This window comes from Anomaloglossus baeobatrachus, chromosome 8 (genome assembly GCF_048569485.1).
Source record: "Anomaloglossus baeobatrachus isolate aAnoBae1 chromosome 8, aAnoBae1.hap1, whole genome shotgun sequence".
NCBI classification, from domain to species: Eukaryota; Metazoa; Chordata; class Amphibia; order Anura; family Aromobatidae; genus Anomaloglossus; species Anomaloglossus baeobatrachus.
This window is the reverse complement of record NC_134360.1, coordinates 195,424,174-195,435,268: the sequence shown is the minus strand read 5'-3', so window position 1 is coordinate 195,435,268 and position 11,095 is coordinate 195,424,174. Positions and strand designations below refer to the sequence as shown.

General features: G+C 43.3%; 1 protein-coding gene across 1 annotated transcript in view; it reads left to right on the top strand.

Annotated features, from left to right (window-relative positions):
• GCLM (glutamate-cysteine ligase modifier subunit) overlaps positions 1-10,864 on the top strand; it is a 16,233-nt gene extending 5,369 nt beyond the window's left edge. Inside the window, exons 2-4 of the mRNA XM_075322131.1 lie at positions 40-242; positions 2,386-2,500; positions 4,871-10,864. Coding sequence (XP_075178246.1) covers positions 40-242; positions 2,386-2,500; positions 4,871-5,043 — 491 coding nt within the window. The 3' untranslated portion in view covers positions 5,044-10,864. The remainder of the gene's footprint in view (positions 1-39; positions 243-2,385; positions 2,501-4,870) is intronic.
• Positions 10,865-11,095: the final 231 nt, after the last annotated feature.

Below are 11,095 nucleotides of genomic sequence, written 5' to 3'. Positions count from 1 at the left end.
TGTCATCCAATCCTCATCCATCTTGCTTTGTTCCTCCAGCCTGTTCCACGCTTGCTGTCACCCAGTTGGATTCTGTGATTATAGCGCCACCTCCTTTGGAAGACGGAATCACGCTCACCTTGGAACATTTGCAGCCTTACTGGAGGGAACTGGAAAGTCTGGTACAGGACAATAAAGTAGTTGCTATAGGGACATCGGATTTGGATAAACCACTCTTGGAACAGCTTTACCTCTGGGCACAGGTGAGGCTTGGCACTCAGTGCCCGTCACTAGGCTTAAGGTTGTGAACAATGGAAGTGTGCAATTTTCACATTAGGCAATCTGACATTCCTGAGTTCTCTGCCAAAACATGTTACGCTTTGTGTGGATAAGATATGTTCTTTACAGTTTTGTTTTATGACTTTGAACATATTAATCTGTTGCCATGATCTTTCCTGGCATCCGAAGCCAAACGTCGGGATGGCTTTCAGCAGCATAAAGCTCTCCAACCATTCAGACCAACTATAATCTGTAAGGTTGGTCTCCCTCATATGTTGTTTGTCCAAATGGTGCCTATTCCATAAAATGTGGTTGTTATCCAAATACCTGTTACACGCTGCAGTCTATAGCAAACACTTTTGAGCACATCGGATACTTTTAATCAGATATTAAATCAAATGTGCATTTACGCACCAATTTTGGCCCGATTTGTTCAGACCTATGTACACAAGGCCTCATTCAGTAATTCGGGCATCAGGATCTCATTGATCTATCCATATTTTTAAAAAGAACTTCTAGCCATTAGTCTGACAATCACATTGGTTTATATATAAAAATATATAGATTGAAATTTATAATAATCTCATTCTCCAACCCATGTTTGATTTGTCACTGATTTAAAATTACCTATAGGTTTAGGAAAAGCATGGACAGCACATGGGAGAAGCCTTAAGGGGGCTTTACACCCAACGACATCGCTAACGAGATGTCGTTGGCGTCACGGAATTCGTGACGCACATCCGGCCTCGTTAGCGACATCGTTGGGTGTGAAATGCAGGAACGACCGTTAACAATCAAAATTACCCACCATATCATTGACCAGTCCTAATCCCGATTTATCATTGCCGGACGCAGGTTGTTCGTTGTTCCTGCGGCAGCACACATCGCTATGTGTGACACCACAGGAACGCGTAACATCACCGTACCTGCGGCTGCCCGCAATGAGGAAGTAAGGAGGAGGGCGGGATGTTCGGCCCGCTCATCTCCGCCCCTATTGGGCGGCCGGTTAGTGACACCGCTGTGACGCCGAACGAACCGCTCCCTTAGAAAGGAGGCGGTTCGCCGGCCACAGCGACGTCGCTAGGCAGGTAAGTACGTGTGACGGGTGTAAGCGATGTTGTGCGCCACGGGCAGCGATTTGCCCGTGACTCACAACCAACGGGGGCGGGTGCTTTCACCAGCGACATCGCTAGCTATGTCGCAGGTGAAAGCCCACTTTCAAACCTAACTGAAAATCATTAATGGTAAATGGTGACACTGATCAAACTGACCTGAGACACTGAACGGTCAGTGTCTTTATATATGAGCGATCATGGAAGGCTGAAATGAGGCCTCAGGCTATGTGCCCACGCCGCGGATTTTGCCGCGGATTTACCGAAAATCTGCAGCAGCGGCACTTCCAAGCCATTTCAATGGCATTTTGGAAATTCTGTGTCCATGCTGCGGATTTTTCCGCTGCGGATTTTGATGCGGAAAAATCTGCAGCATGTCAATAATTTGTTGCGGATTTGGGTATAGAATGGGGGGGGGGGGGGAATCCGCGGGTGCGGATTTGCCGCGAAAGTCACGGATTTTCATGCAGAAAAATCCGCAGGTACATTCTACCGTGGACACATGGCCTCAATCTACCCAGTTATTACCATTTTAGTCAGTAGAGGGCATTTAAACTAAGGCAAAAGTATCAAAAGATGCTGAAATGATCTCTATTTGTGATGGGCAAATGGTAAATATTTGTATCGAATCCTAAAGTTCTATTCCGGTATTGGTCACAAATAACAAATCTAATGCAAGTCACTGGGGAAACAGCATTTTTCTTGATTTCCCCCAAAAAATGCTCGGGTTCCCATTTGACTTGTATTGCATTTATTTGTGACGAATACTGGAATAGTTCTTCGTGATTCGTTACGAATAATCCGACCCCAAATAAATACTATTCTCCAATCACTAATCCTTATACAATGAAGGAACTTCTTATACGATGTACTAGAAACTTTAATTTCATGTGTTTGTACTTTACTTCAGGCTGCACAAATTCCAAATTTTTTTTTTTTTTTTTTTGGGGGGGAAAATTTTAGTGTTAAGTTGTGAATAGTTTCAACATTTTGGTGTAACATTTGTCTTTTGCAGATAAAGCCAAGTAGTAACCAAGTGAACCTGGCATCATGCTGCATCATGCCCCCGGACCTAACGGCCTTTGCAAAGCAGTATGACATTCAGCTACTGACGCACAGCGATTCCAAAGGTGAGTTTTTTTTTTTTTTTTTTTTTTTAGAGGAACATGTACATGTAGGGAAAGAACTGATCCGATTCGTAAACCGTAGGCTGGAATCTGTCACCAGGTTTTTGCTCCCACATCTGAGAGCAGCATATAATGTAGGGGCAGAGACCTCATACCCCCCCACCCCCCTCCCAATTCCAGCGATGTGTCACTTACTGAGCTGTTTGATTTTATCAAAATGACAGCAATGTTTTCTCTGCTGCAGATCTAACAGGCTGGACTCGCCCAAGTGTATGAAAAACTGTCCCGTTCTCATCCAGGAGAGTAGGACAATTCCTCCCGCCTTACACACTTGACTAGTATTGGCAAGTCTTGGATGATTTCGGCAGCAAATCGCAGCATGTTGCAACTTTTCTCATACAGAATCTCGTCCGATTCATACTCGTGAGCGTACCCTTATACAGAGCTCATGAATGCTTGACTACTTGCAGCTCGCAAAGTAGTCCTCTAATCTACTGCTAATTAAACAGTGATGTTATCAGAACTAGACTAAGCAGCCCAGTAAGTGACACATCACTGGAATCAGGATCACTGCCCCTACATTATGCTGCTCTCAGATTAATGGCAAAAACCTGGTGACAGATTCCCTTTAACCATGCCAGAGATTTTACTCCAGTCTTTGAATGGAATAAGACTTGTGACTTGACAAAGAGGTGCACACAACACAATCGCCTCTTATTCAGGAGCGTTTGTTTATGCCCAATCACACCAGCGTTGGTCTTGATGAATCAGCTCTTGCCTATTGCTGTAACCCCCTGATGTATTGGTGTTAGTTCGAGGCACTGACATCCAGAAGACCATTCTCCTATTGATGTGATGTCTCGAGCTTGATTCTTAAGGCACTGGTTAATTTAAAAATTCAAATAATGTGCTATACTTTAGGCTGCTTTCACACATCCGGTTTTTGCAGTGCGGCTCAATCCGGCTCAAAAACCTATGCAACGGATGCGGCGAAAATACCAGATCCGTTGCATAAGTTTTTCCATGCGGCCCGTCTGTTTTTTGACAGATGCAGCTTGATACTGAGCATGTGCAGTGCAAAAAAAAACTCCTCCGGCGGCCGGATGCGGTTTTTGACGCAGGACGCCGCATCCGGCGTCCTTAGGCTTGCATTGTAAATCGCGCTGGATCCGGCATGATGCGTTTTTTGTTTGGTTTTTTTTTTTTCGCCGCACAAAAAAGTGCCAGGCAACGTTCCATCCAGCCACCGCATGGGCTAAATATGCCGCATCCGGCAAAAACCGGACGCAACGCAAGGCCATGTGGCACAATAGGGCGCTAAGGTTACAGTCACACTTTAGCGATGCAGCAGTGATCCCACCAGCAATCTGACCTGGTCAGGATCGCTGCTGCGTCGCTACATGGTCGCTGGTGAGCTGTCAAACAGGCAGATCTCACCAGTGACCAGCCCCCAGCGACGTGCAAACGACGCTGCGCTTGCACGAGCCGGCCTCTGAAAGCTGCGGACACTGGTAACTAAGGTAAACATCGGGTATGGTTACCAGATGTTTACCTTAGTTACCAGCACACACCGCTTAGCTTAGCGTGTGCAGGAAGCAGGAGCCGGCACTGGCAGCATGAGCGCTGCGGAGGCTGGTAACGAAGGGAAATATTGGGTAACCACCTTGGTTACCCGATGTTTACCTTGGTTACAGCTTACCGCAGGCTGTCAGACTCCTACTTTCTGCACATTCAGGATTGTTGCTCTCTCGCTGTCACACACAGCGATGTGTGCTTATCAGTGGGAGAGCAACAATAAAAAAACGAACCAGGGCTGTGTGTAACGAGCAGCGATCTCACAGCAGAGGCCAGATCGCTGCTCAGTGTCACACACAGCGAGATCGCTAATGAGGTCATTGCTGCGTCACAAAAACCGTGACTCGGCAGCAATCTCGCTGTGTGTGTGAAGTACCCCTAATGCAAGTCTATGCGGAAAAATCGCAACCGGCGGCAAAAGTTTTTTTTTTTGGTTTTTTTTTTTTGCAAAGCACCGTATTGTGCCGCTCAGCAAAAAACGGATGTGTGAAAGCAGCCTAAGAAACCCTGAGAATAAAGGTAACACAGAGCTGTTTTTGCAGGGATCTGCAGTTGCCGCCTATAACTTTAAATGCAGTTCCTGCAGTGTCTGTCCGTCCCCCTGATCAGTGTCCCAGACGTCGGACCCACTCCTATGCTATAGTGATGACATATCCAGATAATATTACATTCATGATGGGAATACCTCTAAGTGAGGCAGCTGTCACAAGAACATATTTTGGGTTTGGTCAGTCAGTGACTTCTCTGTAATTCCAAATCTTATTGCATTAAATACTTTCCATTTTGGTTTTTATACAGAAATCTTATCTGAACCAAGTTTTCAAGATGCTCTTAGAGAAGGCGTCCAAGGAGCTACCGTGGAGTGCTGGTCACCCGAGTGGATCCTGCGATATTCTGTCATTGTGAAAACGCGTGGAATTATAAAATCAAAAGGCTACATAATACAAGCGAAGAGGAAAGCTATACATTAACAAGCTGCGGATCCATAACAAACCACTGACATGTTATCACAACCAATGAACGGTATAAAGACCAAATATAGAAGTATATGTATGCACAGGTTCCCAGGCAATACCTGCAGCCAGAACGTTTACAAATTGGAAATTATGGATCACGGAGAAAAGCAAACCTTTCCTCTAAATCTGGCAATTGTACGTGATTGTGCTCGTAGTTAGATCACTAGTTGTCTTTATGTATATGGCACCACTATATCTGCATTACAATGCAGACCCTAATATCTGTGCCCAGCTGATGGTTATGTACATTACATCTAATGGGCGGATTAATGGCTCAAAATATTACACTAGAGCATGATTTATTGTCCTACATTACCACGATTCATACTATCGAAGGTCTCGCACACTATTCAGCTCGGAAACACTGCAATAGTAACTTGCATGATTTCCCCCCCCCCCCCCCATCCCCACTTCTTGCTTTCTGATCTTGATAATACAAAGCGCCTCCTTTTTAGATTTGTACATTATGTAGTATTGCAGCACTGATGACCCAGAAGATCTTGATATACGGTGTCGGCAATATGCTTTGAAGGTTTTATTGTGTCTTATCTTTGTTTTTCACCATGATGACCTTCGTGCTCAGATATGAAAAATACTTCCTTCATTATTTACTTTAGTCAACACGTGTATTACTGTTCAATGTTACGTTTTAGAGGGATGCCTTTGTCAGGGGGTGAACAACTTTCCATTAAGGGCCAAACCAATGGGCTGAAATTAATTCTTCTCAATTTAACTTTTTTTTTTTACTGTTTTATCACTTGTCACTATTGCTCAATATTATGACTAGCTACTACTGCTATTATTGTGATGGGTCCTACTGAAACACAATCTGCTCAAAGCATCAAAGCTACTGCACTAATTTAAAGATCGTACTGCCCCACACACACTATGATGCCACAACACTAAGGGGGACTTTCATGCTCCTCATACAACATGATCTCTTCCACCCCCCCACACCAAAATTGAATGACTTACAGCCACACAGTGATGCACCATCACAGACTGACACCCCTCCCACTGTAGAATTTCTACATAGCTCTCCTCTCAAAACAATATTATGGCCCTCATAGACAACACATAATATTGATCCCATCCCCAACAATGCTATATCCTTCATAGCCAGACACATGTTGACACCCCCACTTTATCCCCCTCAACACAATGTGATGGCTCTCACAGCCAGATATTGTGCCCCCCTTTACACAGTATGCCTTCATATTCTCCCCCCCCCCCCAACAGTTTCTCTCAGTCACACGTAATGTTGATTTCCCCCCCCTTCCAACACCATAGGATGGCCCTCACAGCTAGACACATAATATTGACCCCCACCCCTCTACACAGTATGCCTTAATAGCCCCCAACACTGTAAGATGGCCCTCACAGCTAGACGTAATGTTGAGCCCACCTCCTCTACACAGTATGCATTCATAGCCCCTCCCCAAACACAGTAGGATGGCACTCACAGCCAGACATGTTGGGTTGCACCCCTGCCACCTAAAGACAATGTAATAACCCTCAGTCAGACACGTAATTGTTGACCCGCCCCCTCTACACAATTTAATGCCTTCATATTCCTCCCCACCCACCAGTTTGACCCTTACAGCCAGGCACATAATGTTACACCCCCCTTCTACACAGTATGGTTTCCTGACCCTACCCCCCCCCAACAATTCCAAAATACAGTAGGATGGCCCTCACAGCTAGACATGTAATATTGAACGCCCACCTCACCCTTCTACACAGTATAATGCCTTCATAGCCCCCACAAGAGTTTGACCCTCACAACCAGACACATAATGTTGAGCCCCCCTTACACAGTATGCATTCCTGGCACCCCCCCACCACCCCCTTAGAGTATGCATTCACAGCAGCACCCCCAAATACAGTAGGATGGCCCTCACAGCTAGACATGGTGTTCACCCCGACCTATTCCGCTACACAATGCCTTCCTTCGACACAATATAACCCTCACTGAGACCCATAATGTTGAGGCCCCCCACAACAATTTGATTACACCCCCAACCCCCCCTCCCACAGCAAGTAACTTAATATTGACATCCCCTCTACACAGTATGCATTCAGTGTTCAACCCCCCCCCCCTCCTATACTGCACTGTGATGGAAAAGCTAAATAAAAATAACTAGCCTATTCCACCACACTTAAATCAAGACACTTGGCCAGGGGATCGCAGTGCTTTTTGATTAACCCAACCCCCCCCCCCCTTCAAACTTATGGGCCATGTAATTATCCAGGACCTTTGGTCGTCCCAGTCTGCAGGCCAGAGAAGACGGCCATAAGGCCGGATGTGACCAGTGAGCCTCTGTTTGCCTAGAGACCTGCTTTGTGGAGTTAATCGTACAAATTAGATGACATTCGGTCAACACTCCGATCATCAAATGTGTATTAGTGTCCTGCTGGCTGATGTTGAGGGATGTAAGACTACTTCTGTTGGATTTTTCACATTCCTGCTTGGCTTTGGATAGGAGTTGTAATATAAAGTTTATGGCCAGCTTTAAAAGAGGTTGTCTGTTTAAATTATCTTAATTTTTGTACCTTAGATGGCAGTCAGCCCCTTACATATAGCAGATCCTGTGTGATAATATCTTTTTTTTATGGTGCGTTTTAAAGGCCGGGACTATATAGTGTCTTCTTTGGGAACAAGAGTCAATAGGGTGTAGAGATTTGCCCAAATAGCTCTTACAACAAGCCGATTTCGTACAGCGCTGGTAATTTGGATGTTGGCCGTGTTCTCCTGACAGTATATTTAGGCCTTCAGTGTGTTTTCTGCACCCAAATCCATTTTTATCTAGGGGTTTGAACAAAACCAGTAATATATTTCCTATGCATTTTTCCATATGTAACTGAATAACCTGCTGTATTACTTGCTGGTGTACGTCCTTGGACCGTGAAACCACCGTTGTGCTGATTTTTATAGGACCAACAAGTCAAAGTGACTTTGCCTTACCATCACCTATGTTTTCTTTATGCAAACCATACCATCGTGTGCAAACTCCACCATTGGCTAAGGAAATCTATATTGTCCTGTACTGAAAGTATATTGTGTCCTGGAATATTAGATGTGAACGTACTTAACTTTTTAAACCTTTTATATTAAATGCAGTTTTGGCACAAAATGAAAGAAAATAAGCTGCTATAAGCTCCCAGGCCAGGCCGGCGTGTTGGGGGCTTTGGAGATTTAGGCATATTAGGGGCCCCTGACTGAGATAGTGAGGCTGCTGTGCCGGAAAATACTGTGTATATTTATGGTTGTATCGCCGTGGCCAGTCGTATCCAGTTTGCTTTTCTACTTAGCGATACTAATTTTTTTTTTTTTATATATTTTTTTTTTTTTTTTTTTTTTTTTTTTTATGAAGTTGTCTTCAACTGTTCAATATTTTTAACCAGGTTATAATCTAAGTATATTGCATATTGTGCAGCAGTAAAGATACATGTAATATTAGATTGTTTGAATATACAGTTTTGATGTAAAGTGTTTTTAAGTTTAACTTTTTGAAGCTTGACGTTATTTTATAGCATCGGTTTAATGTTTAATTCTGTGTTTTTAATTTTGTGTTTGCTCATAGCAAAGACTACAACTTTGTGCCCTGGGGCCATAGTCTGCCTGGTTTTAGTAGAACCAGCTGCATTGTGCATTGTCACTCGCTAAATATTGCCCTTCATGACACAATAGGCTGCTTTCACACTACCGTTTTTGTGGTGTTTTTTTTTTTTTTTTTTTTTTTTTTTTTTCTCTGTAAAAGTGGATCCTATTTTTACAAAGAAACTAATGTTATTTTGCAGGATCCTGCCACTTTAAGTTTATGGGCGGGCATTGAAGTCATGTGATCGGGAGTGAGGGGAACTGAACGTGATAGACTGGGAGCCAGAATCTGACAGCTGCAGACGCTGGTAACCAAGGTAAACATCGGGTAACTAAGCGAAGCGCTTTGCTTGGTTACCCGATATTTACCTTGGTTACGAGCGTCCGCCGCTCTCAGGCGGGGGAGAGACTGATCATGCCAGGCTGGTTTCTGGGCATGCTCAGAGAATGCAGGATCCTGCAATCAGCATGCCAGTGTTCACATGCGTTTGCGTGCAGTAAGGTCAGGATCCAGTGAAAAACAATATTTGGACGAAGCTTAAACGCTAAAAGTAGCGGTTTTGAAGAAAGTTAAAACAAAAAAAACATGTCGCTGGATCCTCACTAGAACGCACGCAAACGCATGTTGACGCTAGTCCATTGCAAATGCATTGAAATGAAAACGCATTTGCACTGGATCCGTTTTTGCATTAAAAAAAGTTCATGACGCATGTTAAAGAAAAAAAAAATAGTGTGAAAGCAGCCATAGAAGCAAGTGCTGGAAACTCTTAGCCAATGGGTCCCAATACTTTTCAGGATTAATCACCTAGAGCTGAGCGAGTACCTAACTATTAGTGCTCGCTATACTAAACATGTACTGTCTAATACTAATCCGAATAGCATGTGCAATGCAAGACAATGGGGGGGAAACACTTGCAATGTAACGAGTAACCTGAATTCCGCATTATTAGCTACTCACATGAATAGTACAGAACTCGGGTTACTTTGCGAGTTTTTCCCCATTGACTTGCATTGCACATGCTATTCGGAATGAATGCGTGAGTATTAGTACTCGTTTTGAGTATAGCGAGTACGAATAGTTAAGTACTCGCTCAACTCTATTAATCCCTCTCACATTCAGTAGAACTGTATCAGACTTGTGTTTTTATATGCCTGAAATGACCACCACTTCCGCTATGTTCTGCCAGGTCTCGGCGGCGTAGGCTGTAGCCTGCATCATGTAGGATACTCTCTTGCCAGGAGCGTTTTCTGGGGCGTTTTTGTTTTTTTTTGCAGTTGAAATGTATCGCTTATGTTTGTAAACAGAACTTCAGAAATCCTTACCATTTCCACTATGATCTGATGTGAAAATGTTTTTGCCTGGCTTATATGTAACCTTGCAAGAGTTGATGTATTAAAAGATGGGGGGGGAAACTTTTTTTTTTTTTTTTGTATACGCAAGCAAATATTTTAGAATTTCACCACGGAGATGTTTGGCCGCACGGCAAACTCAGTGCATTAAGAGAAGGGTGTGATAGATAAGAGGAGATATTTTGACGCTTCCATCAATAAGACTAAAAATTTTGAACATAAGACTTCAACCAACTCCCCCACCCCCACCCCCCCTGAAAAGAGGTTCATTAAACAGGAGTAACTTGTTGTGTCCACTATTAACTGGTGATCCATTACCAATCAAACCTTCTGAAAATACGAATGTTTGCATATAAATGCAGTAATCCAATGAACTGTATTGCCACTTGTATACATACCCCTCCATAATCCATTGCTTTGTAGTATATCTTATAATGTGAGATTCCAGCCTAAGGCCGGAGTCACATTTGCGAGTGACTCTCACGAGTCTCATGGCTGCACACTCGTGACAGGAGCGGGTCAGCTGCATGTATTTCTATGCAGCTGAGACTCTATAGTGTTCAGAGTGTGCAGCCATGCCAAGTGTGACTCCGGCCTTAACCGCTCAATAGAGACCTTGGTGAGACAGGCACTGTGCATTGACTTTCATGCATAGAGCAGCAAATGCATATGTCTTGCATTCCCTGATGAAAATTGACAATTTTAATAGGTTTTCATCTTTTTTTTTACATTTTTTTTTGATGCTATGTTCATAATTTTGGTTTTTTTTTATTTGGTAGCATTACTGCACTATTTTATTTGTTTCTCCGTTACTTGAAATAAACTGATGCTCAAAAATACTCTTTTGTTCAGTGTCATTTGTGTATCCTTTTATGTATGACTAAACTGTATGCTCCACTATAACTGTGTGTTTAATTTTATATTTATATTTTGGGAAAGTATAAAAATAAAACTGAGATGCAACACTATCCAAAGTGACTCGCACACAATCTAGATGAATAGTAACACAGTAATGAATGAGCTTTTATATACATAGTATAAAGTGCACAGCCAATA